Genomic DNA, 26,113 nt, shown 5'->3' with positions numbered 1-26,113 from the left:
GCCAGACCTAAATTGGGAGCTTGGATATGAGTGTAGTTCAGTGGGAAGCCAGTGATGGGTTTTAAGCAGGAGAGTGATATAATCTGGTAATCACTTTAAAAGATCACTGTAACAGCAGAGCACAGAGGAAATGAGAGTGGCCTTTGGAGTCAGTAAAAACCTTAATTAATAACCAAACAGCTTTACTCACTGACCTTGGGCGAGTTACTTAACCTCTCTAAGCCTGTTTCCTCGTTAACCTAGTGAGACTAAGACCCATCTTACAGAGGTGTTGTGAGCAATATCTTTAGATAATATATGTTAAATACAGTACCCTCTGTCATTTAAATAAAATTCACGCTGTTCTGCCTAGATTAGAAACAGTATAATGGGCTGCATTATCTTACAGTTTATGGAGACTGCCTTGCAGACGAGGCAGGGAAGCAGGAACTGTGAGATGGAGAGAATGTGGTGCAATAAAAAGGAAATTTTGGAGCTCCCCATCCCAGCCTTAAAAGTACCTGAAACGCTATCTCATTATCGTTTTTTCACCACTACTGCTGAGCTTTTCAAGTGTAAAGAATCTTATGATTCAACATGATGAAACCCTGTCTCTACTAAAAATACAAAAATCAGCCGGGCGTGGTGGCAGGTGCCTGTAGTCCCAGCTACTCAGGAGGCGGAAACAGGAGAATCGCTTGAACCCAGGAGGCAGAGGTTGCAGTGAGTGTGGCTGCACTCCAGCCTGGATGACAGAGTAAGACTCTGTGTCAAAATAATAATAATAATAATAATAATAATAATTCTTAGGAAAATAAACCTAGTTACATTTGATTAAGGGGTATTAGGTAGTTGTACCGAACCCCTAGCCTCAGTAGGGAAGGCACCAGGTTCAAGAGGCCGAAGAAAAGACCCAGAGCCAGCAAATGAGACATGGGGTGTATTAGTGGCTTACATACAGGGGAGAGAGTCCAGTGGCAGCAGGCTGGACAAGAAAACTTCACCCACTAGTGAACAGCATGTAGCTTATATAGAATTCTCACTTAACATTCCCCTTAATGACTTCCATCTGGCAACCTTCATGGAACCCAAAACTCAGGGCCTCAAGCTTCTGTATGGCCCGTGTTCTACAGGACGGGCTGGGGACTCGGACGTTTCTCATAGACAAGGAACGAATTTCTGTGATTGCTACTCCCGGGATTCCCTAGCTCAGAACACACATTCAGGTGCATCTGCCACAGGGTCATTCTAAGGGTGTGCTTAAGTTACTGCTATCAGGGCACTTGCCCTACAGTAGTGTCAGGCATTTTGCCTGTATTTGCATCCACTACATCTCAGCTAACTGTGTGTGTTTGGCCAAGTTATTTAGTAATACCTTGTAGGGTTACCAGGAGCAGCTAATGAGACTGTGTGTAAAACGAGCCACCTCTGTGGCCTGGAATAAAGTGGAGCTTCATTGGTGTCAGTTCTTTTCTTTTCTTCTCTTTTTTCTTTTGAGAATGTCTGTTCTGTCTCAAAAGTTCTCGTTCTGTTGCCCAGGCTGGAGCGCAATGGTGCAATCTCACCTCACTGCAGCCTCAACCTCCTGGGCTCAGGCAATCCTCCCACCTCAGCCTTCTGAGCAGCTGAGGTTATAGACATGCACTACCAAGCCCAGCTAATGTTTGTATTTTTTTTGTAGAGACGAGGGTTTCACCATGTCGCCTAGGTGGGTCTCGAACTCCTGAACTCAAGCAATCCACCTGCCTCAGCCTCCCAAAGTGCTGGAATTACAGATGAGCCACTGCACCTGGCCCATTGGTGTCAGTTCCGTCTCGATCACTGACACTGGCATGGGCTAGTTCAGGAAGGTGCTGGGACACCAGCAAGGTTAAACGGTTTTTCCAGTTCACACAGGCCGGGAGTGATGAGTGGCCACATGCCTCTGGGATTCTTTCCCGTGTATCACAGTACCTTGTAAAGCAGCCTAATGACGAGGCATCAGTTTTATTTTTATTTAGTTTTATTTTTTGACCTGCCACTTCAGGAGGCACCAGTTTTAAATAGCTTCAAGGTATTATAACTCTATAGGGCATGAAGGAGTTAATATACTAGACAGAATACCCAATTTATACCAGGGAATCGCAGACTTAACTGCTGGGAGCTGGCTCATTATTTTAATTGGATTTTCCAATGTGTTGAGCAAGTCAGCAGATTTGCATTAGCCTTACTTTCAGAGAAACTGTTTCGGTTCTGGAGAGAGAACCAATGGGCAGTGGAGAGGGAATGTTAAGACTAATGCAAGATGACAAAGCAAGCAAATTATGTCCTCATTAATTAATACAGTCTTGTGTGCATGTAGGTGTCCTGGAAGTACCATTTGTAGAGCTGTGCTCCACTCTCCTGTCAGAGGCAAGAAAAAACGAGGCCCTGCTGACTCATTGTCTTTCTGCCAGTTGGCTGCTCCAGCAGGACAGGGCGGCTTGTTGGGGTGAGCCCTTAGGGGCACTCCACCTACAGGCCCATAGAGGGGCTTGGAGCTGAGTTGGGCAGTATTCAGGCAAGCCAGAAATGATAGTACAGTGTGACCTACAACTTTTTTTTTTTTTTTTTTTTTGAGATGGAATTTCACTCTTGTCACCCAGGCTGGAGTGCAGTGGCGTGATCTCAGCTCACTGCATCCTCCACCTCCCAGGCTCAATCAATTCTCCTGCTTCAGCCTCCTGAGTAGCTGGGATTACAGGCGCCTGCCAACACACTTGGCTAATTTTTGTATTTTTAGTAGAGATGCGGTTTCACCACATTGGCCAGGCTGGTCTCAAACTCCTGACCTCAGGTGATCTGCCTGCCTCGGCCTTCCAACGTGCTCAGATTACAGGCGTGAGCCACCGTGTCTGACCTACAACTGCTTCTTGATTCCTTCTTTGGGATCTGATCAGTTAGTAAACAAAATAGATACAGGGCCTCCCCTTAAGAAGCAAACCTTGTAGTGAGGAAAGGTGATAAATCAGTGAACAATAAGTGAGATCATTTCTTTCAGTGGTAAAGCATAAAGACATTTAAAAAATCAGAGCAGAAGACATATGTTTATATATACAGAGGAAAAACTGTTTATGAAGTCATCTCCAGTGACTGGGATAACAGGAGCTATTTGTATAATGCTGGCAGTGTTGAAGCAATTGTAAGGAATAAACGGCTATTTTTGTCAGGTTTAATATTAATTACAGTTACTTGCTTCCGTAAGTCCCTTTTGCATAATGAAAGGTAGACCTCAGCCTCCCTCTGTTTGATTTACTCCAAATTTCTGGTTAGGCTTGATGTATGTACTAGCAGGGGGAATACCTCTTCTTTGAGGGTAGAAATTTAGAAGCAATTTGTTCGGAAAGCAAAAATATTTACCATACCTAAATATCATTCTGGATTTTTTTTTTAAGAGGCAGGGTCTCACTCTATCACTCAGGCAGTGGCAGGATCATAGCTCACTGTAATCTTGCAGTCCTTGCCTCAGCCTCCTAAGTAGCTGAGACTACAGGCATGCACCATCATGCCCAGCTCATCTTTTTTTATTATTATTATTATTATTTCTAAAGAGATGGGGTCTTGCTATACTGCCCAGGCTGTTCTTGAACTCCTGGGCTCAAGCAATTCTCACACCTTGGCCCCCCCAAGTGCTTGGATTACAGGCACGAGCCACCATTCCTGGTCCTGAAATGATTTTACATGTGTTGTTTGCTTAATAAAATGAAAAAAATGCACTTTCAAAAACATACCCTCCAACTTCTTACAGACTTGAATCATGTAAAGAACTTATGTTAATTCAACTTTATGAATAAAGGAAAGGAAATGATTTGGAAGTTGAGTAAATGGAGACAGAGTAATCAATAGAATTTTAGTAAAATCAATGGGAAATAATTATATATTGGATTTGAAAAGCTTTTTAAAAAATTTGTTGGAGATAAATAAGGTGATACAGGAAGTTTACTGATACTGTATTATGTTGGCTGTATTGTAAGTGCCTTGGAGATGATTGTTATATATCAGTTTGCAAAACTCTTGCTCAGGTCATATAAAGGAGGGGCCCCCAACCCCTGCTGACTCATTGTCTTTGTTAGGAACCTTGCCACATAGCAGGAGGTGAGCGGTGGGTGAGCAAGCATTACCTCCTGAGCTCCACCTCCTGTCAGATCAGCGGTGACATTAGATTCTCAAAGCAGCACGAACCCTGTTGTGAACTGTGAATGTGAGGGACCTAGGTTGCACACTCTTTGTGAGAATCTAATGCCTGGTGATCTGAGGTGGAAGAGTTTCATCCTGAAAACAGCTCCCCCAACCCCTGCCATCTGTAGAAAAACTGTCTTCCACAAAACCAGTCTCTGGTGCCAAAAAGGTTGGGGACTGCTAATATAAAGGATTCCTGAAAGAACTGTAAAAGTGAAAACACAGGAAAGTTCTAGAATCCCATGACTGTGAAGTCACATACTCCATCTCTGTGGCACAATAATCAACTAAAATAACTGACAGAATAGGTTTTCCCTTCTTTGAGATCTCCAAGAAAGGATTTTTTTCTTTTTTGTTCCCCCCAATGAATATTTCCTAAAATTTCCTCCTCTGGAGATTGGTTTGCTTTCTCTTTAACCTTTCTTAGTGCCTTTAGAATGACACAGGCAATTACTAATCACTTGTCACTTAAAATTTTCGTTGCTAGTTTTTTTTAATTAACCTACCTTTTCCTGGGAAGTAAGTTGGAAAGACTGTAAATTTTAATTTTTTTTTCCTGTAGCCTTTTCATTGACTAGTCACTGGGAGCATTCTGAATTCATAATACATGTTTTGCGTTCATGATTTCTTATCAGCCCTCAAGAATGTGTGTAGATAACCACGGAGAAATTCTTAATTCTTGGGGGTTTCTGTCTTCCCCTCATGCCTAACCACAATGATGACATTAAAAAGTTACTATGTGTGGCGGAGCATGGTTGCTCACGCCTGTAATCCCAGCACTTTGGGAGGCAGAGGCGGGCAGATCACATGAGGCCAGGAGTTGGAAACCAGCCTGACCAACAAGGGAAGACCCCATATCTACTTTTTTAAAAAAAGAATTTACTGTGTGTGTTTGGTGTGTGGTCAGTACATGGTTTGAGGCACTTTTTATTTGGAACAACCCGCACATTCAGTACTAACCGCAGAGTTTCATAATTCTTTAATTGTTATTTTATAATACAGCCTTCAGATCAAGGTACTAATAAGTATTTTTTTTAATTTTCTGCTTCATTTCACAAAGGATTTGAGGCATTGATGCAAACCAAAATTTAGAACAAAGAGTTGAAAAGGGGTTATTTATAATCACTGTCTTTTCATATTTTGTTTTGAATTTTTGACTTTTTAAATAAACAATATATTACATATTACAATTTTTTTAATGCAAAAATCTCTTCTCCCACCCTATTTCTTTGCCCAGTTTCCAACCCTGGAGGAAATTGGTATCAACAGATTTCTGTGTATTATTTCAGAAATAACTAAAGCATAGACTTTTTTTTTTTTTTTTTTTTGAGATGGAGTCTTGCTCTGTCGCCCAGGCTGGAGTGCAGTGGCGCAATCTCGGCTCACTGCAACCTCCACCTCCCAGGTTCAGGCGATTCTCCTGTCTCAGCCTCCCAAGTAGCTGGGATTGTAGATGTGTGCCACCATGCCTGGCTAATTTTTGTATTTTTAGTAGAGGCAGGGTTTCACCATGTTGGCCAGGCTGGTCTCAAACTCCTGACCTCAAGTGATTCGCCCACCTTGGCCTCCCAAAGTGGTGGGATTAGAGCCGTGAGCCACCGCGCCTGGCCTTTTTTCCTCGTTGTTATGCAGATTCTTGCATACCATAAGTAATGTTTTATACCTTGCTTTTATCACATAAATATTTATCTTGGAAATATTTTCAAAATGAAGCATAAAGAGCTTTCTCATTTTTTTGGCTGTTGTTTAGAAGCTCTGTAATTTATTTAGCCAGTGCCATATTGATAGGCACGTAACTTTCCATCAGTTATAGATAGCCCTGTAGAGAAGAACTTTGTACACAAATGATTCTGTATTTCATTTCTTCTGCAAGTATTTTTTGAGCACCCGCTCTGTGCTAGGCAGTGTTCTAAGTTCTGGGAATATAGCAGTGAGCATATGGACCCCTCTCAAGCCGGCAACCAAACTGGGGAGACAGCAACAAATAGGGAAACAAACATACATACAAATGGGTAGGGATGGTAAGTGCTTTGAAGAAAAATAAGGTAAGGATCTCCGTGAACAGAGGAAAGGTAGGCAATGGCTTGACTAGTGAAGGCGGGTCAGGCCTCCCAACTTTACTTACTCACCATCCATCCAAACTTCTAAGGCCCACAGGATAGGAGGATACTAGGGAATTGTGCTTCAAGAATTAAATTGAGGACTCAGAGCAAATTATTTCAGCTATCTATATAGAATAGAGGGTGAGTGCTATTAATCTTCATTTTTTCAGTCTCAGACCTAGTTAGTGTTGCTCAGCCTTTTTTTTCCTCATTATGATCCAAAGCCTTCCTCCTTTTCCCCAAGAGCCTTTTTAGACATGGTCCCCCATCGCTCCCCCCATGAAATTTTTATACAGCTAATAGACATAGTTGATATCAGTTATGTACTGTGGCCATTTGGAAGGCCACAGGCAGTTATAACAGCTAAGATTTTTTATTTTTTTATTTTTTGCTCCACGCCCTAAGAACCAGTGTCTTAGAGCCTCACAGAATGTAGACTCTCAGACTGTAGCTCTCTGGCATGCCAGCCAGGCTGTTGGTGTGTGATTGCTGGCAAAATCACAGACAGAATTGTCTTGGTAGAAATCCCTTTGTCTTTGAAATAAGAAAGAAGTGATTGTTTCTTAGATGTGTGTCACCAGTGAAGCCCTCTGGTGACACACATTGGGAAACCTTCCCGTGTGTAAAATTAGTTGGTGTTCAGGGAGAGTAAAGAGGTAGAATGACTGAGAATTTCAGGAAGCCTAAGATGAAAACAGCAGGAAAGGGTTAGGGAGAAGTTAAGAGCAAAAAGGGGAAAACCTGTTCCCCACCCCTCTCTGCTGCCTCATTATCTTATTCGTATTTAGCATCCCATAGCATTTAAAAAATAAACATGTATTCAACACTTCCTAGGTATCAGGAAGTAAGGTAGCACTTTTTACACATATTAACTCATTCCATCCTCAACAGCTGCTTGCAATAGGTTATAATATTCTGCTTTACAGATGTGGTTAAGAGAGTCATGCACAAAGCCCTTCCAAGTCAGCATTGGTCCTTCTCACACCACTGTCTCCCTCTGCCACTGACACATAATAGCATAATGCAGTAGAGTTGGCTGTGTAGTGACTGCCTCTGTTCCTAGAATACGAGCTCTCCACAGGTAGGAACAGTGTTTATTCATCTTTGCCTATCAAGCTTCTAGTGTAGTGTGTGGCACAGAGTAGATATCTTATTAATGATGGATGGATGGACAGACTGACAATTGAATACACTTGTGTGTAAGTAAAATTATTTCTTGAGTGAGGGGACCCACAAACCTTTCCATCTGTAATCTGGTCCTGCAGGTCTCTGCAGTCTTGGGTTCCACGCTACTAAAACTTGATTTTACCAAGATTACTTGGGGTCTCCTTGAAGACAAGTAGTTAAAAACTCTTCTCAGTCCTTGTTTTGGTTACTCCTTTCACACCTGACTCTGCCTCCCTTGGTTCCCTCCTGCCATTCTTCTCTGCAGCTGGGTAGCATCTCCATCTCCATCTCCTTCTCCTTTGTAGATTCCTCTTTGTACCATCTTAAAATCATGGAGACTCAGGCCACTGCCGCAGAGCAGTGGGAAAAAAAAAACTATTTCCCGGCTATAGATTGCACTTCCTAAATATCTTATCTTTTTAATGGAATCTAGGCATTAAGGATATAGCTGTGAACAGAAAAGTCAAAGTCCCTGTCCCCATCGAGGTTGTGTACTAGTGAGGGAGACAGGATACACAAGCTGGAGGCATTACATTACCTGACTTCAAATTATACTACTAAGCTGTAGTAATCAAACCAGCATGATGCTGGCATAAAAACAGATGCATAGGCCAGGTGCGGTGTCTCATGTCTGTAATCCCAGCACTTTGGGAGGCTGAGGTGGGTGGATCACGAGGTCAGGAGTTTGAGACCAGCATGATTAATATGGTGAAACCCCGTCTCTACTAAAAATACAAAAATTGGCCAGATGTAGTGATGCATCCCTGTGATCCTAGCTATTCAGGAGGCTGAGGCAGGAGAATGGCTTGAACCTAAGAGGCAGAGATTGCAGTGAGCAGAGATCATGCCACTGCACTCCAGCCTGGGTGACAGAGTGAGACTGTCTCAAAAAATAAAAATAAAAATAAATGCATAAATCAGTGGAACCAAATAGAGAACCCAGGGATAAATTCACATACTCACAGTCAACTTATTTTTGACAAAGGCACCGAGAACATACATTGGGGAAAGAATATCCTCTTCAATAAATGGTGCTGGGAAAATTGGATATCCATATTTAGCAGAATAAAACTAGACCCTGTCTCTCACCATATATGAAAATCAAATCCAAATGGATTAAAGACTTAAATCTAGGACCTGAAACTGTGAACCTACCAGAAGAAAACTGGGGGAAATTCTCCAGCACATTGCTCTCAGCAAAGATGTCTTGAGAAAGACCTCAGAAGCACAGACAACCAAAGCAAAAATGAGCAAACGCAAGTGGGATCATATGAAGTTAAAAAGCTTCTGCACCACAAAGGAAACAGTCAACAAAGTGAAGAGACAACCCACAGAATAGGATAAAATATTTGCAAATTACCCATATGACAAAGGACTAATAACCAGAATATATAAGGATCTCAAATAACTCATAGGAAAAAAATCCAGTTTTAAAATGGGCAAAAGATCAGAATAGATATTTCTCAAAAGAAGACCTACAGATGGCCGACAGGTTTATTAAAAAATGCTCAACATCACTAGTCATCAGAGGAATGCGAATCAAAACTTCAGTGAAATATCATCTCACGCCAGTTAAAATGGCTTTTATAAAAAAAAACAGTGATGGATGCTAGCAAGAATGCAGAGAAAGGGGAACCCTCATACGCTGTTGGTGGTAATATAAATTAGTACAACCACTATGGAGAATGGTATAGAGCCTCCTCAGAAAACTAAAAAGTGAACTACCATAAGATCCAGGAATCCCAGTGCTGGGTATATACCCAAAAGAAAAGAAATCAGCTTATCAACAAGATAACCCGTACTCCCATGTTCATCGGAGCACTATTCACAGTAGCCAAGATACGGAGTCAACCTAAGTGTCCATCAACAGTTGAATAGATAAAGAAAATACAGTATATACACACAATGGAATATTTTTCAGCCATAAAAAAACAAAATCATGCCACTTGCCACAAAATAGATCCAACATTATGTTAGGTGAAATAAGCCAAGTACAGAAAGACAAGTATTGCATGTTCTGTCTCATGTGGGAGCTAAAAAAGAAGATTGATCTCATAGAGATAGAGAATAGAATGATGGTTACCAGAGGCTGAGAAGGATAGTGGGGAGGAGGGAATAAAGAGGGATTGGTTATTAGGTACAAAAATACAGTTAGATAGAAGTAACACAGTCTAGTGTTAGGTAGCATAGCAGTGTGACTGTAGTTAATGATTTTTATTATATATTTCAGAATAACTAGAATGGAATTGAAATGTTCTAGCACAAAGAAATGATAAATGCTTGAGGTGATGGAAACCCTAGTTCCCTGATTTGATCATTATACATTGTACACTTGTATCAAATTTCACATGTACTTCATAAATACAACTATTATGTATCCATAAAAACTAAAAATTAAAAGATAAATCTGAGCAAAAAAAAACCCAAACACAGTAATTTCAGATAATGATACATGCTATTAAAAAATGTGAAAAGGAAATGGGAAAAGCCCTCCTTACTCTGACAGAAGCAGTTGAAGAAAATTCACCATAAGAGCTACAATTTTGGCAGAGGTGTTATTGGAAGTGCTAAAATGATTTGAGAAATTATTTGTACACATATACGTGTACTGTAGTATAGTGTTTAAGAACAAGCTCTGGAGCTACACTGCCTAAATTCAATTTTATTTTCTTTTTTTTGTTTTTGAGACAGTCTCTCTCACTCAGGCTGGAGTGCAGTGGCATGATCTTGGCCCACTGCAACCTCTGCCTCCCAGGTTTAAATGATTCTCCTGCCTCAGCCTCCCAAGTAGCTGGAACTACAGTTGCACACCACCATACCTGGCTAATTTTTGTATTTTTAGCAGAGACGGTGTCTCCCCATGTTGGCCAGGCTGGTCTCAAACTCCTGACCTCCAGTGATCCACCTGCCTCAGCCTCCCAAAGCGAGCCACCATGCCCAGCCTACACTGCGTAAATTCAAATCTTAGCCCCTCACTCACATGCTTTATGGTTCTGCACAAATGACTCCACCTCTGTTCCTTCAGCTGCAAAGTGGTGACAATTATGTCACCTAACCTACAGAGGTGTCATGCAGGTTCAATGAGATAATACATGGAAAGCCCTTCAACAGAGCCTGGTGTGTGGAAAATGCTCAGTCAATAGTAGCTGGTTTTATTGTTCATGTGGACTTTACTTTTTAACCATCTCCCATCTTCCCTTTGCTTTTTCAGCTCCAGGGTCTGAGCCACAATGTGATCTTCACCTTGGATTCTTTGTTAAAAGGAGACCTAAAGGGAGTCAAAGGAGTAAGTGTTCAGAAATTTGATTTTCACTTTAACTTGAAAGGATTGATTTTTTTTTTCCGCTTTTAAGATCATAGTAGTACTTGTATTTGAAAGACTCTTTGAACATTTTTGGCATTAAAAATGCTCTTGGAAAATGATCATTGGAAAAAATGTGCCTCTTCACATAATGGTATTGACAGAGGAACGAGATTAGGCACTTTCAAGAAGATTGGGAAGGTCCTCCATGGGTGGGAGAGAGAAGCTAAGCCCGAGTCTTGGTTCCCACAGTGTGACCACTGGGGACGCAGCCTCTCTGAACCTCGGGCTCCTGCTTCATCAGCATGACCAGGGCGCTCACCCTTCTTTCCTCTCTCAGGCTTCTTGTGTATATAATACATGGTGTGATGTTGGCCAGGCACAGTGGTCATGCCTATAATCCAAGCACTTTGGGAGACCATGGCGGCGGGTAAATCGCTTGAGCCCAGGAGTTCAAGACCAGCCTGGGCAACATCATAATAATTTTTGTACAGAAAAAGTGCAAAAATTAGCCAGGGGTGGTCGTGAGTGCCTGCAGTTCTAGCTACTCAGGAAGCTGAGGTGGGAAGATCGATTGAGCCTGGGAGTTCAAGGCTACAGTGAGCTGTGATTGCACCACTGCACTCCATTCTAGGCAACAGAGTGAGACCCTGTCAAAAAAAAAAAAAAAAAAAATGGTGTAACGTACATGAAAGTGAAGTTCCCAGTGTCCTATAAAGGAAGCAATTCTTGCTAAGATGTTATTTCAAAACTATTTATTCATTTTCAGCGAAAGTAGATGCAATTTTAATTTCATTTTCTCTTTTCTAAGGATCTCAAGAAGCCATTTGACAAAGCCTGGAAAGATTATGAGACAAAGTTGTAAGTGGTTTTTTGTTTAGTTTTTGTTTGTTTTTTAATACTGTTGTGAATTTTGAACAAAAAAAACTTAACTGGAAAAAGGACAGAGCCCTTAACTAATAACTTCTCAACAAAAACCTGTTTAGTATATCCTCTAGCATATCCTTATTAGGGCTAAGAGGTTGGGTACACTGACCTAAAGTGGTTGCATCTCCTGTGCTATTTGTCTGAAGGGAGAGGTACTTTTACTATCAGTTGTTTTGGCATTTACGGCTGCTGGTACTATCAAGTTATAGGGCTATGGCTCTCATTATAGATAGCATGTAATTATGGACCATTTATGTTTCTGTATAGTTGAACAATTGGGAAATAATAAAAGTAACAGCTAATACTGTGACATCTTGGTGCCTGCCAGGACCTGCACTAAGTGTTTTTTGCATGTATGACCTCTTCACAGGAAACTATCTGTACAACTTTACTCTCTGTTTATATACATCAGGGAAACTGAAACCTAGAGAGACTTAGGGGCTCGTGAAAGGCTAGAAAGCTAGTTACGTGTCCAGCTAACGTTCACTCCAGGTCTGTCTGACCACAGGGCCTCAGCATAGCATGGGCACTGAGGTCAGACCACCAGCCTCATGGAGTTCTTGTTAGGGATTAGGGCAATAAGCACTTTGCAAGGTGCTGGGCCCATCTTGATACTGTGTGTATCATACCACGTTCCTTTATTATTATTACTCTGAGACATTTGTAACACCAAGCAGGAGGGTGGGGTGGGAGGAGATAGGTATTTTTAAAGCTTTTAATAAAAGTCTTCGACAACTATAAACATAAGAGAATAAAACATTTCTGTAGGCAGCAGTAGCAGCAGGATAAAAACAAGCAAAAGAAAAACAAATTCAGGATTAAATTTGTTTTTCCCAAACTACTTTTGTAATTATGTGAAAAGTGCATTGTTAGGGGCTTGCTGTCTTAGGAATATATCCATACATTGACAGTTCTAAATGCAGCAGAGAACAAAAAGGTTCTTAAAATGGTCAACTGATAAATGAATGCTGTGGGCTATGAGTCTTTCTGTATGAAAAGTGGGTCATGAGTACTCAACTTGTAAGCTAAGTACTGCCCCTGCCCAGAGACAACAGTGCATGAACTTGGAATGGAATAGAATTAGTACTTAGAAAATGGGAGGACAAAGGGGGAAGAAAAAAACCTTGTTCTATACTTGTAGAATATGTCTTCTTTGTAGGACATAGGAACAAGAAAACATTATGTAATATGTGCTTTGTCAACCAAAGTACTACCAATATTAGGTAGAACAACTGTATTTATATTTTTTAAGTCTCTGTTGGCTGAAGACCTAGAAGTATCTGGTGTTTAGTATTATAAATGACTTAGAATATAAAGCATTCTAAGATGGTACAGGTGCTCTTCCCTGTACTTCTCACTCAACATATGAACTTGTCTGGCTTTTCTTTTTTTTTCTTTTTCTTTTTTTTTTTTTTTTTTTTTGAGGCGGAGTTTCACTCTTGTTTCCCAGGCTGGAGTTCAGTGGCGCGATCTCAGCTCACTGCAGCCTCTGCCTCCTGGGTTCAAGCGATTCTCCTGCCTCAGCCTCCCGAGTAATTGGGATTACAAGCACCCGCCACCAACACCCAGCTAATTTTTTGTATTTTTAGTAGAGACAGGGTTTTGCCATATTGGCCAGGCTGGTCTCAAACTCCTGGCCTCAGGTGATCCACCCGCCTCGGCCAAAGTGCTGGGATTACAGGCGTGAGCCACCGTGCCCGGCCTGGCTGTTCATTTTTCTGTATTGTCCTCTACAATCTAAATTTGGTGAAGACCACAACCACATTATTCTTATATATGGTGTTATTCTACCAGTGCCTAATGACTCATAGTTTATGTACTATTTCATTGAAGAAATAAAAGAATTATCCTGGAAATGTATAACAAGAATAGCAAGTTGAGTGGATCCTGAATTTAAGACCTTATGAAAGCAGGTTTTGTTTGTTTGCTTAGTAAATCCCTGTCAACAATTTTCCTAAGAGACTTCTTTGTCACTGAAGTAGAATGGTGCAGGAAAGAAAGAAAACAAGCATTTGTCTCTCTGATGTACTGGGACTCATCTGGTTGTAAGTTACAGAAAACAAAATGACTCTACACAAAAAAGTTCATTTATTAGTTTTGATAATGGAGAAGGCTGGACGTTTTCTGCGGTCTTCCATTTAGAACTCTGGAGGCGGTGAAGTTTGTAATGATTTAGATCACAGGCTTAGAAATCATTGCTAGTTTTGTGACCTTGAGCCAAAATACTTAATTTTGATGATCCTTAGCCATAAAATAATATAAAAATTACCTACTTCTCAGGGTTTTTGTGAGGACAAGGTAAGGTACTGTGTTGAAGCGGTTGTCACAGTGTTTAGCATAGGGAAGTCACACAATAAATAGTTTCTACTAAGTTTTTTAAGAATCAAATTTCATTTGATCAAAATGATAAATGTACATAAACTAAAACATCAGATAGTACTTTTACTAGTTAAGACTTACTCTGAAAGCATGTAACGGAAACCCCAAATAACAGTGGCTTCAACATTGTTAAAGTTGATCATAGAACAGAGCATTCTAGGATGGACCAGGTACCCTTTGTAGCACTTCTCACTTATCTTTATTGTCCTCCACAACCTAAACTCAATGATTTTATGTCATACCTAATGGTACAGGGTTCTTTACACATCATGACAGGGAAAATATTAAGTAGGCAACAAACGTGCTTCTAACGGAAACACAGTGGCGGTCTGCCTGCCCCTCCTGATCCTCCTGTTAGTCCCTCCCCTTTTTCCAACTCTTACCTGCTTCCTGACTTATCTACACATTCCTCAGTATTCTCTTGCTCTTTCTAGCTTTAGCTGTGATGTATCGGTGTGGTAGACGAGGATTACATTCCCTTGCACAGACACCCCATCACTTTCGCACCCTCGTTCATCCATTATGGTTAATAGAACAATTTTTTATTAAACTAGTTTCAGTGTTTACATTTTTATAGGTATAAGCATTCATTGCTAGTCTGAATGGTAGAATAGGATTGAATTTCTGTTCTTAGAGTACAGTTGTGTGCTTTTTCTTAATGACATAATTGCCTCATTTCTTCATTTGCTTAGTTCTGTGTGAATCTTCTGTGAATTTTTATCTGCTCCAGCAGATGTCAGACACCTGTCAATAATATTTCTGTTTATAAAGTACATTATGTATTTTATTAGAATGATTATATATCTGTTAGTATTAAATTGTGTCAGTTTCTTCTTTCCTGGAGACATCCCTTTCCAGAGCTCTTTAGATCAGCAGTACAGCTGCCATCCTGGGAGGGCATTTGACTCTCTTTAGTTTTAAATCTACTTCCTCTTGACTAGTATAGTTCCATATTTTGGTGGCCCATTACCTCTAGTAGTTTTCAGAGAACAGCTCTAAAGGAGGCAAAGATTTGAGATTTTATATTTCCAAAATTATCTTCATTCTGCCACCACAAAAAGTGATAGTTTGGCCAAATATAAAATACTGATTTTATAATAATTTTCAGGCACGGTGGCTCATGCCTGTGATCCCAGCACTTTGGGAAACGAAGGTGGGCAAATCGCTTGAGGTCGAAAGTTTGAGACCAGCCTGGCCAATGTGGCAAAACCTTGTCTCTACTAAAAAATACAAAAATTAGCTGAGTGTGGTGGCGGGTTCCTGTAGTCCCAGCTACTCAGGAGGCTGAGGCAGAAGAATAGCTTGAACTCAGGAGGCTGAGGCAGAAGAATAGCTTGAACTCAGGAGGCTGAGGCAGAAGAATAGCTTGAACTCAGGAGGCTGAGGCAGAAGAATAGCTTGAACTCAGGAGGCAGAGGTTGTAGTGAGCGGAGATCGAACCACTGCACTCCAGCCTGGGCAACAAAGTGAGACTTTGTCTCAAAAATAATAACAACAAAATAATAATTTTATCTCAAAATGTTGAAGGCATTGTTCCATTGTTTTCTACTTTCCAGTGTTTCTGATACCTTTCTGATTCCCATTTATTTGTATGTGATATGTGGTTGTTGTTTGTTTCATTTATTTTCGGTTAGAGAATGTAAGTCTCTATAAAAGGTTTTACAAAGAGTCTTCAAGTGCCACGGTATGTGCATTATGTTTGCAGTTTTTCTGTTTACAAGTTTTAGTTCATCACTCCCGGAAACTTCTTGTAATTCCTCCTGTTTTTTCTTTTTTTCCTCTTTCTGGAATTTTCATTATATAATGTTTGACTTCCTAGACTGTTCTTACAATTTTCTTCTCTTTTCTGTTCTATTTGTATTATATTTTAGGTTATTTTTTCAGTGTTTTTTTCCCCACTGTTTCAGTTAGCTTTTTTATTTTGGCTGTCATTTTAAATTTCTAAGAGCTCTTTTGCTCAATTGGAGTTTTTTTTCTTTTGCCTTTTTATAGTTTCTATTTCTTGTTTTGTGGATGCAATATTTTAGCTGAAGATTTAATGACATTTTGTAAAATGTTTTATCTGCTTCCTTATTGCCTCTGGTTCCTTCCCAACCCTCCCCCTTTTGTTATTAATACTTTCACTTTCATTTTGGAGACTTATAATCTTTGGGTGCATTCATATTTCAGAGCGAGGTACCCAAAGACTAAAAGCTTATATGCATCATTAGAGATCTGCTTTCTGCAAGAAAGCAGAAAGCCTTCTTTTTAGGTTTCAAGTTTTAGGATGTGAAGGCAGCTCTTTTATTAGGGGTTTTCCAAATGTCAGTATCTGAGGTTTGTCTCAGAGCCTTGCAGTTCTTTCAGGCTCCTGGTTAGTAATCACATATGGTGGCATTTTTGGAAGCTATGTAAGTGAGGGAGACAGAGAACCCTATAGTTTGAGGTGCCCTCCTTCTCTCTTCGGCCTTGCTCTTCCAAATATTTATTGAATTCTGTCATCCTTTTTTTGTCTTCAATTCTTCTTGTCTTTGGGAGATTATCTGTTCTTATGCCTTTACTCTCATTTTAGTGGGATCACTGGAGGAAGAAGAAATAAAGACATGTATGTTTAAGTCACCATGGTAAATTGAAAGGCTTATTATTAAGTTATGCCTGTCCCTCCATATTTCTTCTCTTCCCACCCACATCAGTGGAGAAAGAGCTGAGATTTATTCTCTTTCTGTTAAAATCCCTGTTATGCCTCTTTGACTGCCAAGGTGGCATGATTAAAGAGTTTCTTAAATATAATAGCATTAAGGTATTAGAGTCAATCCGAACTGGGTTTATAAGTAGGTTTTTCATTGGCTTGATTGGTGGATTTTCCACTGCGTCTGTGTATAGGTAAGGATGTTGGCTTTCTTCAGGGTTGGTTTACCCTACCACCACCATAACTTAAAGAAGACTTGAAGGTTAAATCAGTTAGTCTTTGCATTCACAACTAGAAATTACAGGTTGTTTCTGAAATTAGAAGTCCATTTTCAAGTTAATGATTTTTAGAAAGCAGGCTATAATCATTGGTACTATTACCAGAGTATCATCTATCAGAGCCGAGCACTAGCATCAGCTACTATAGGTTTAATGTGGGCCTTTCTTCTTTATCACCTCGTTTCCCCTGGCCCCCTCCCCACACACAGAAGAACATTTTCATAGGATTCCAAATTGGGATTTCTTCTGAATTTTGTACAGTCCAGTGACAAGTGGTTGACTGATTAAAATGTGTTCTTGGAATGTGGAAATAGCATAAGATTAGAGGAATGTTGGAAATTACCTTTGACTAAATTTTGTGCATACCCACAAAGACCCATTATATACTTTAAATATTTGAAATAATTGAAGTCTTGCAAGCTGTCGATATTCAAGGAAAGCCTCATGTCTCCAACTTTCTGATTCTTTTTTATTATAAAGTGCTTTACCCAATAATAGATTAAACTATCAAAATTTCTTCATGCCTACCAAAATGTAAGGGAATGTATATGAATCTGTCATATGTAAGACCTAAGGAAAAATGTAAAACGTTTCCCATATGAAAATCCATACAGTGTGTGTGTTCTCTTTGAATGTAGGCTTTTACTTCTGATTGATTGTACCAACTTAAGAATTCTTGCCTCTTAACTTTAGGAATTAATAATCAGTGGCTCTTGTTAATGGGAAGACATGAGTGTGGTTTGTTTTTAGTAGACTTCCTTCTTGAGCAGAAGATACAGAGAGTTCCCATATGCTCCCGCCCCCCACACATGCACAGCCTCCCCCTTTATCACTGACTCCCGCCAGAGTGGTACAATTGATAAAACTGATGAACCTACATAGACACATCGTCACCCCAAATCCATAGTTTGTATTAGGGTCTACTGTTGGTATTGTACATGAGTGTATTTTTTTTTTTTAAATAATGACATTGGCTTTAATTACAGTACAAAAATTGAGAAAGAGAAAAGAGAGCACGCAAAACAACATGGAATGATCCGCACAGAGATAACAGGAGCTGAGATTGCGGAAGAAATGGAGAAGGAAAGGCGCCTCTTTCAGCTCCAAATGTGTGAAGTAAGAATGGACTTTTCCATCATTTGCCTAGAATTATAACAACTTTGATCTTTTCCTGCTAGTCAGCAGTCTTTACACTTAAAGGCAGACTGTGTTTGATTATTAGAGAGGAAACTGTTTCTTAAGGATTCTAATCTCCATTTTTCTCCAAGCCTTTTGGGAACCTGCCATTGCACTGTTGTCTCATATTTTGAGCCTTGGCCCTATGGGGCTGTTTAAGCCAAAACAGGATTCTTTGGTGAGAACCTTAATGTTGCTTGTGAGTGGTTGTGGGAGGAAAACATTGGTGAGGTAACACTGGTGAATATTAAGTTTTATTGGTGTATGTTTAGAGCATGTTTTTTTAACCATATGTCCAGTTTGAATGAAAACGCAAATGAAGTTGTCAGTCGATTTCACGAAAAAATGCAACAAAAAGCATGCTGCCGTAAACTTAGAGCAGTGGTTCTCAAACTGAATTCCAATTGGACATGAACACTTCTTGACCTAGAAACCAACCTGTTCTGACACTGCTGTTGAGTAAGAGTTTCTTTTGCAGTTTTCAGAAAATAATAAAAGTGGAGAACTTTCTCAAATTTTTTTCCTCTCCTAGATTTTTTTCTCCTTTCCTTTTCCTTCCTTCCTCTCTCTCTCTTTCTTCCCTCCTTCTCTTTCTCTTTCCCCCTTCCCCTTCTCCTTCCCCTTGCCCTCCCTCCCTCCATTCCTTCCTTCCTTCCTTCCCTCTTTCTTTCTTTCTCGCTGTCTCTCACCTCTCTCTCTCTCTCTTTCTCTTTCTCTCTCTCTCTTTTTTCTGTTTCATAACCCTTTGGCTCCTTGAGTTTGTGTTCTCATGAACCTTTTCACACAATAAAAACAAGTGAGCAAGCAGCAAACTGTCAATAGAAAATCTTGACCAGTACACAGTACAAGTACACTACTGTGTTTAGTTACCTGAATAAATTAGTGGGTTATTCTTATTTTTATTCTTTAATTTTTGAGTAGTAAAAATTCTTTCTGATTCACCTCTTTTTCCTAAAGTTTAAATATCCTATGGTATATTATTTGATGAGAATGCTGTTCTATTTACTTTCTGCAAAAAACAATCTTTCAGGTTTTTGACCACATAAACTATACGTTTGAGATCCACTGCACCAAGGGGAAATAATAATTCTAGAATGTTTTGCTGTGTTTTATTTCTGCTTGTTGAGTAAACTAATCATAAAAGAATTTATAAAATGCTAACCCTCTAGTCAATTTGTTTTGAACACTTTGTGACTGCGAAATCAGCATTCTCTAAACTGTCTGACGGACACCAAGGCTTGGTAACTTGTGCAGATTCAGGGGTGATGTTCAGCCACCTGAATCCATGGCTGAAGAGCCCTATCTGGAATTAATCAACATAAAACCCTGTTTTATTTTCACAGTATCTCATTAAAGTTAATGAAATCAAGACCAAAAAGGGTGTGGATCTGCTGCAGAATCTTATAAAGTATTACCATGCACAGTGCAAGTGAGTAGAATATTGCAAGCATTGTTATGAGCGCAATTACTGCCCCCTGTACTTCACTATTTGTCTTAATCCTCTTCATATCTTTTCTTCATCTCGTGATGAAACAAAGTGATATAATGACCTTTTTCAGCTAAATGGATAAGAAATAGTGTCTTCCATCTTCAGTGTTTTATGCAAATCAGTAGCTCAAGTTAGGGCTTAAAAATACTGTCTTCCTTACAAGAAGACAAATACTTACAAATACTTCTTCCTAAATTTGATCGCCTGTGGAGCTCTTATTACAGATGCATGATCCCCTGCCACTAAAGAGTCCTTTCTGATGACCCCCTTCCCTGACTCTCTTACTTGGCATTTTGCCTTTTTTTTTTTTTTTCTTTGAGACAGAGTCTCACTCTGTTGCCAGGCTGGAGTACAGTGGTGCGGTCTCAGCTTACTTTAATCTCCGCCTCCCAGGTTCAAGCAATTCTTCTGCCTCAGCCTCCCCAGTAGCTGGCATGACAGGTGCACACCACCACACCCAGATAATTTTTTTTTGTATTGTTAGTAGAGACAGGGTCTCAGCATGTTGGCCAGGATGGCGTTGATCTTCTGACCTCGTGATCCGCCCGCCTTGGCCTATTATTGCACCATTTGCACCATGTATTTCCACCTGGAGTCTTCGGTTTTGTTTTGTTTCATCTAAATTAAGTGAATTTAAATAGTTTGGGCGTTAAGAATACTTTGCATTTGTGCATGGATTCCTATATAATTGGTGTTATATTTTGAGAGATATCCGTTGTTCTACACTGGCACCATTTTTGTTTGCCTATATTGCAGGTTTATTTTTTTATTATGTTTGTGATTCTGTGGTGCCACATTTGCTTGTTTACTTATTGGGTTAACTTTCATGGGTTTTCTGGTAGAGTCTGTGTGTGACGGTGTGCCAGCTACACATACAGACGCTAACAGAAAAGTAAAGTCTATATTAGTTAAGTCTGTATTCGTTGATGGAAGTTATACAGAAAATAATGTAAGGACCTTCCAGAAGTGGAATGGACAGCTCTCATAAGCATAATAATGTAAAGGTCATTTAGACTAGATAAAATACTCTCAAAAAAGTTAAATTCATAATTTCCTTTGATGTTTCTTATTCTTTTCAATAGTTATATTTAGAAAGATACCTGTATTCAACTAAAACATTTAAGGAGGTCAGTGTTAATATTATGGCAAAAGCACAAAGCTTGGGTTAGACAAATTAGATGAGTCCACATTTTGGCTCTGCAGCTAGGTAACTATATTCTTAATCAGGTACTTCACAAAACTTCAGTATACTCACTTGTCAAGTTGGGTTACGGTTCTGTAGCAGCCACCTTAGGGTTTTTGTAAGGCTGTAAAAAGTGAAAAAGAGAATGCATATGGAGTGCTTAGCCCAGTGCCTGCAACCTTGTATGTGTTGACAGCTGTGATGATTCTAAGTGGCATTTAAAATTATTTATTTATATATTTTATTGTCTAGGATATTTCTCAAGGAAAACCTCTTTGATGATCAAATTGTTGTTTACATAAATTTGATGATGTTAACTTTTTTTCAAAGTAAATTCTACCTTATATAAGTGTCTTTCAAAAATAAAAATAATATATTGAAGTAGAAACAGTTTTCACCTTCTTAAGTTTGTTTACTGAAGACCTGGATTAACTAACTTGCTTTTGGCTTTGTAGTGTGGTTGGGCAGTTACGAAACTTTGGCCTGTGTTGCAATGGTCCCTGATTTTAGTATTGGGTGGAATTTTTTTTATCTTTCATCAAATTTAGTTTTCCTGGAAACATTTAATTCCTTTGAAAGTTTTAAAGAAATAAGTGAATCTCTCAGTCTCCTGAATTCTGCAATACTTTGGCAGCAAAACTGATTTCACCTGACTTTAGAAATCTATTTTCACGTTAAATTCTGTAAGTTTATAAAGAAGAGTTTGGCCTACACAAACAAGAGTTTTTCAAAATAGAAGATGCTTTGTAAAGTATCCGTATATTAGCCTTTGCTAGTAATGGTGATTCTAACTTGTATAGCTAATGCATCCTCCCTTTATTCTCTTATTTTTTGCTTTTTTCCTTTCTGCAAATATTTATTAGTCTTTTACCAAAGATCAGGTATTGTGCCCATTTCTGGGATAGAGATAAAGCAAGGCTTTTCCCCTCAGGAGTTAGTTGTCCAGGTATAGGAAGTAAGTCGGATCCATTATTAATCATAATGGGGCTGGACAGTGACAAGTAGCATGGAGCATCAAGAGGAAGAGAGACGGCTGGGCGCGGTGGCTCACTCCTGTAATCCCAGCACTTTGGGAGTCTGAGGCAGGTGGCTTATTAGATTACAGGAGTTCAACACCAGCCTGACCAACATGGCAAAACCCCATTTCTACTCAAAGTACAAAATTAGCCAGGTGTGGTTTTGCATACCTGTAATCCCAGCTACATGGGAGGCTGAAGCAGGAGAATCGCTTGAATCCAGGAGGCAGAGGTTGAAGTGAGCCGAGATTGCGCCATTGCATTCCATCCTGGACAACAAGAGCAAAACTCCGTCTCAAAAGAAAAAAAAAACAGGAAGAGAGACACCTGACCAGGAGGACTGAGGAGAAGGTACTAGCACCTTGAAGGAAGTAGTGGGACTTGTCATTGAACTTGGAGGATAGCTAGGATTTTGTTACCAGTTTGCAATCTGGTAGAAGAATGTCCCCTAGGTCAGAGAGAGATCATCAGAAGAAAACCCTACACAGTAAAAACCTTGTAGGGAGGGAGATGTTCTAAGACATCAAGTAGTAGAACCATGTTATAAGGGGATTCAACTAAAAGTTACTCCACGGTTGAACCCGAAGAACTCTATCATAGCAAGAAGCCAGAGTCGTTTCCTTTATTCTTTTCTACTTCAGTCAGTTCCTCAAAACTCTTAATAGGCATATTGTGTGGACCTGTTAAGCATTCTGTACTTAGGTATTTTTTTGTTTTGTTTTGTTTTTAAGATTTATTCTTCTCAGTACTTACTTTAGTTCCTAAAGTGATTTTCAGTACAAAGTCAGCTGGTACTCAACAGTGAATTTGCCCAGGTGATAATAGTCATGATACTTCAGTGTGGATGAAGCTACTACAATGGAGAAATAAATAAAGGGAGCAGAAAAGAAGGGCTTGTAACTGTTTCCAACCCATTTCAGCTCACTCACACTAATTACTGCTCAATTTCAGACACGAACATTGTCGGTAACATGCTGCTTTCCAAACAGACATATCCTCCAGTTCACCTGCTCCTTTTACCTCCTCACAAGTGTCGTTATGACCTGCAGAGTTAACAGCATTTATAAACATTGCTTTATTATCTGACATTTTACAGATAATAAGAATAATAGCTAACATTTACCGAGAGCTTATTTTCTAGGACGAATTATATAGGCCCTGCCGCTAAGTTCTTTACATGTGTTTTCTCATTTAATATTCCCAACACTCAAGAAATTGTAGCTCAGAAAGGATCAGTATTTTGCTCAAAGTCATGTTCATTCATTTAATAAACGCTTAGTAAATGTGTCAAAGCAGACAAAGTAAGCACAGGAAACCAAAGAAAAATATAAATTGGACTTCAAAATTAAAAACTTTTGTTCATGGAAGTATATTATCAAGAAAGTAAAAGACAACCCACAGAATAGGAGAAAATATTTACAAAACATTTTTCTGATAAGAGTCTGATATCCAGAATATATAAAAAAAACTCAACAGTCCAGGTGTGCTGGCTCACACCTATAATCCTAGCACTTTAGGAGGCCGAGGCAGGAGGATCACTTGAACCCAGAAGTTCGAGACCAGCCAGGGCAACACAGGGAGACCCTATCTCTACAAAAAATAAAAATAAAAAATTACCCAGGTGTGGTGGTGCACGCCTATATTCCCAGCTACTTGGGAGGCCAAGGTGGGAGGATCGCTTGAGCCCAGGAGATCAACGCTGCAGTGAGCCATAATGACACCACTGTACTCCAGCCTAGGCAACAAAGCAAGACTCTGTATATTAAAAAAATTATACACACCCACACCCACACACACAAATGGCCAGAAAAACACGTGAAAAGGTGCTCAACATCATTAGTCAGTGATAAGTACAAATCAAAACCTCAATGAAATAGCACTTCACACCCACTGGGATTGTTGTAATTAAAACCAAAAAAATCTTGGTGACGATGTGGGAAGAGTGCAATGAATGCATTGCCAGTAGGAATGTAAATGGTGCAACTTCTTTGGAAAACAGTTTGGGAATTTCTCAGAAAGTTAAACATAGAATTATTTAAATAAAAATGTGTACATCAATATTTATAACAGCATTATTTACAATAGACAAAACACAGAAACACCCAAATACCCATCAGCTGATAAAAGGTTAAACAAAATGTGGTATATCAAAATGCAACATTGTTCAGCCACAGTGCTGAATGTGAATGAAATATTGATACATGTTACATATGGGTGAACATTTAAAACATTAATGCTAAGTGAAAGAAGCCAGACACACAAGATGGCATATGTTCACTAACCCAGCAGCTCTCTAAACCCCTTCATTTAGAGGATTTTATAGAGGTTTTATTACATAGGGATGATTGATTAAATCATTGGCTGTTGGTGATTGGCCCAATCTCCAGCCCCTCTACCCTCCCCAGAGATGGGAGGAGGGGTGGGGCTGAAAGTTCTGAATCTTGTTGCATGGTTGGTTCTGTAATGAGACTAAAAAGAGATTCCATGAATTGTGTGTAATAGTGCGGTGACTGGTACAGAGTAAATACTGAGTTACATGTTAGCTTACATTACTGTTACTGTTATTTATTTTTGAAGATCTTGTTATGTTACAGTAATTTATAGAGGAAGTGGCTAAGAGATAAATGAGACATCCTCGAGGTAATTTTCCCTTCTGTTTGGAAGATTTATGTGTTAAGTGTAGTGATAGGTAGTCAGAACTCACACATGTGCTTCACTTTCCAGCTAACAACACTTTTGTCTGTAGTAGCTCATCTGATGCTCCTTGAAACTCGAAAATGTCCACTTTGGAGATGAGCATGCTGTTATTCAGACAGGGTGAATAACTGTCCAAGGTTACCACGTATAGTAAGGTTTAGAGCCAAAATATAAAATATGATATGGTTTTGACTCCTAAGCCTTTTTTTTTTTTTTTTTTTTGGAGACGGAGTCTTGCCACTCTATCACCCAGGTGGGAGTACAGTGGCGTGATCTCTGCTCACTGCAACCTCCACCTACTGGGTTCAAGCATCAAGCAATCCTCGTGCCTCAGCCTCCCAAGTAGCTGGGACTACAGGCTCATGCTGCCACGCCCAGCTAATTGTTGTTGTTGTTGTTGTTTTTAGTAGAGACAGTTTTACCGTGTTGCCCAGGCTGGTCTCGAGCTCCTGAGCTCAGGCAATCTACCCATCTCAGCCTCCCAAAGTGTTAGGATTACAGGCGTGAGCCACCACACCTGGCCTTTTTTTTTTCTTTCTGTTTGAGTCAGAGTCTCACTCTGTCACCCAGCCTGGAGTGCAGTGGTACAATCCTAGCTCACTGCAGCCTCAACCTCCTGGGTTCAAGAGATCCACCCACCTCAATCTCCCAAGTAGCTGGGACTACAGGCGTGTACCACCACGCCTGGCTAATTTTTGTATTTTTTTGTAGAGACAGGGCTTCACCATGTTGCCTAGGCTGGTCTCAAACTCCTGGGCTCAAGCAATCCTCCTGCCTCAGCCCCCCAAAGTGCTGGTATTACAGGCATGAGCCACGTGTGCAGTAGCCCTTGCATGTCCACTGAACTAGAACCAGCTAAAACAGAGAGAAGAGAGAAAGGAGGAACAGAGAAGCCACTGCCCTCTGTGAAATGTTTTGGCAGGTTGTGGTGGCTCTCTGTCCACCCTGTCCACAGCTGGAACTGTGACCCTCAAGGAGAAGAGAATGAAGCTCAGAGGGACAATGCAGATGACAGCATGTCACCCTTTGCTTTTTATGGTGTCACTGATACATTGCTAATGACTGCCATGGTTATTTTATTATTCTCCTACAACTCATCCTCCTTTCCTGCTCCTATTTCTTTCCACAACTAGAACTTGGCCCTCCCTAAAATGACTTTCTGCAAGGGGCTCACCTCCGAATTGTTCATCCCAGACAAAATGTTGATTCTTTAATTTTGTTTTACCTGAGTAATACATGACATCCTTAAGAAAAAAATTAGAAACTGAAGTTAAGGAAGAACGAAAAAAACCTATAATCTCCTCACTTAGATGATTACTAGATTCATGTTATCTGGTTTGTTTTGTTTACAAAAATGGGATTATGCTACAGATTAAAGCAATTACTACATTGATTTTTCTTAGTCTCTGGGTATGTAACAGTCTGAATAATTGAAGCAGAAGGAAAGTAAATTTGTTTGGAGTCTTCAGCCTTGTAATTGGCAGGAATTTTCATTTTTATCAATGCGATTTCAAACTGAAACAGTTCCATCTTTCTCCATAAAATTTATAAAGT

At 39.8% G+C, this 26,113-nt stretch overlaps 1 protein-coding gene across 6 annotated transcripts in view; it reads left to right on the top strand.

Annotated features, from left to right (window-relative positions):
- The window catches only part of ASAP1 (ArfGAP with SH3 domain, ankyrin repeat and PH domain 1), a 387,159-nt gene that overhangs the window by 241,799 nt on the left and 119,247 nt on the right, over nucleotides 1–26,113 (top strand). For all 6 annotated transcript variants that reach the window (XM_030795523.1, XM_030795519.1, XM_030795522.1 and 3 more), the window contains 4 exons: nucleotides 10,657–10,731; nucleotides 11,558–11,607; nucleotides 17,985–18,114; nucleotides 19,518–19,603. In XM_030795523.1, coding sequence (XP_030651383.1) covers nucleotides 10,657–10,731; nucleotides 11,558–11,607; nucleotides 17,985–18,114; nucleotides 19,518–19,603 — 341 coding nt within the window. The remainder of the gene's footprint in view (nucleotides 1–10,656; nucleotides 10,732–11,557; nucleotides 11,608–17,984; nucleotides 18,115–19,517; nucleotides 19,604–26,113) is intronic.

This window comes from Nomascus leucogenys, chromosome 16, assembly GCF_006542625.1.
Source record: "Nomascus leucogenys isolate Asia chromosome 16, Asia_NLE_v1, whole genome shotgun sequence".
Taxonomy (NCBI): domain Eukaryota; kingdom Metazoa; phylum Chordata; class Mammalia; order Primates; family Hylobatidae; genus Nomascus; species Nomascus leucogenys.
This window is presented reverse-complemented; position numbering and strand designations above follow the sequence as displayed.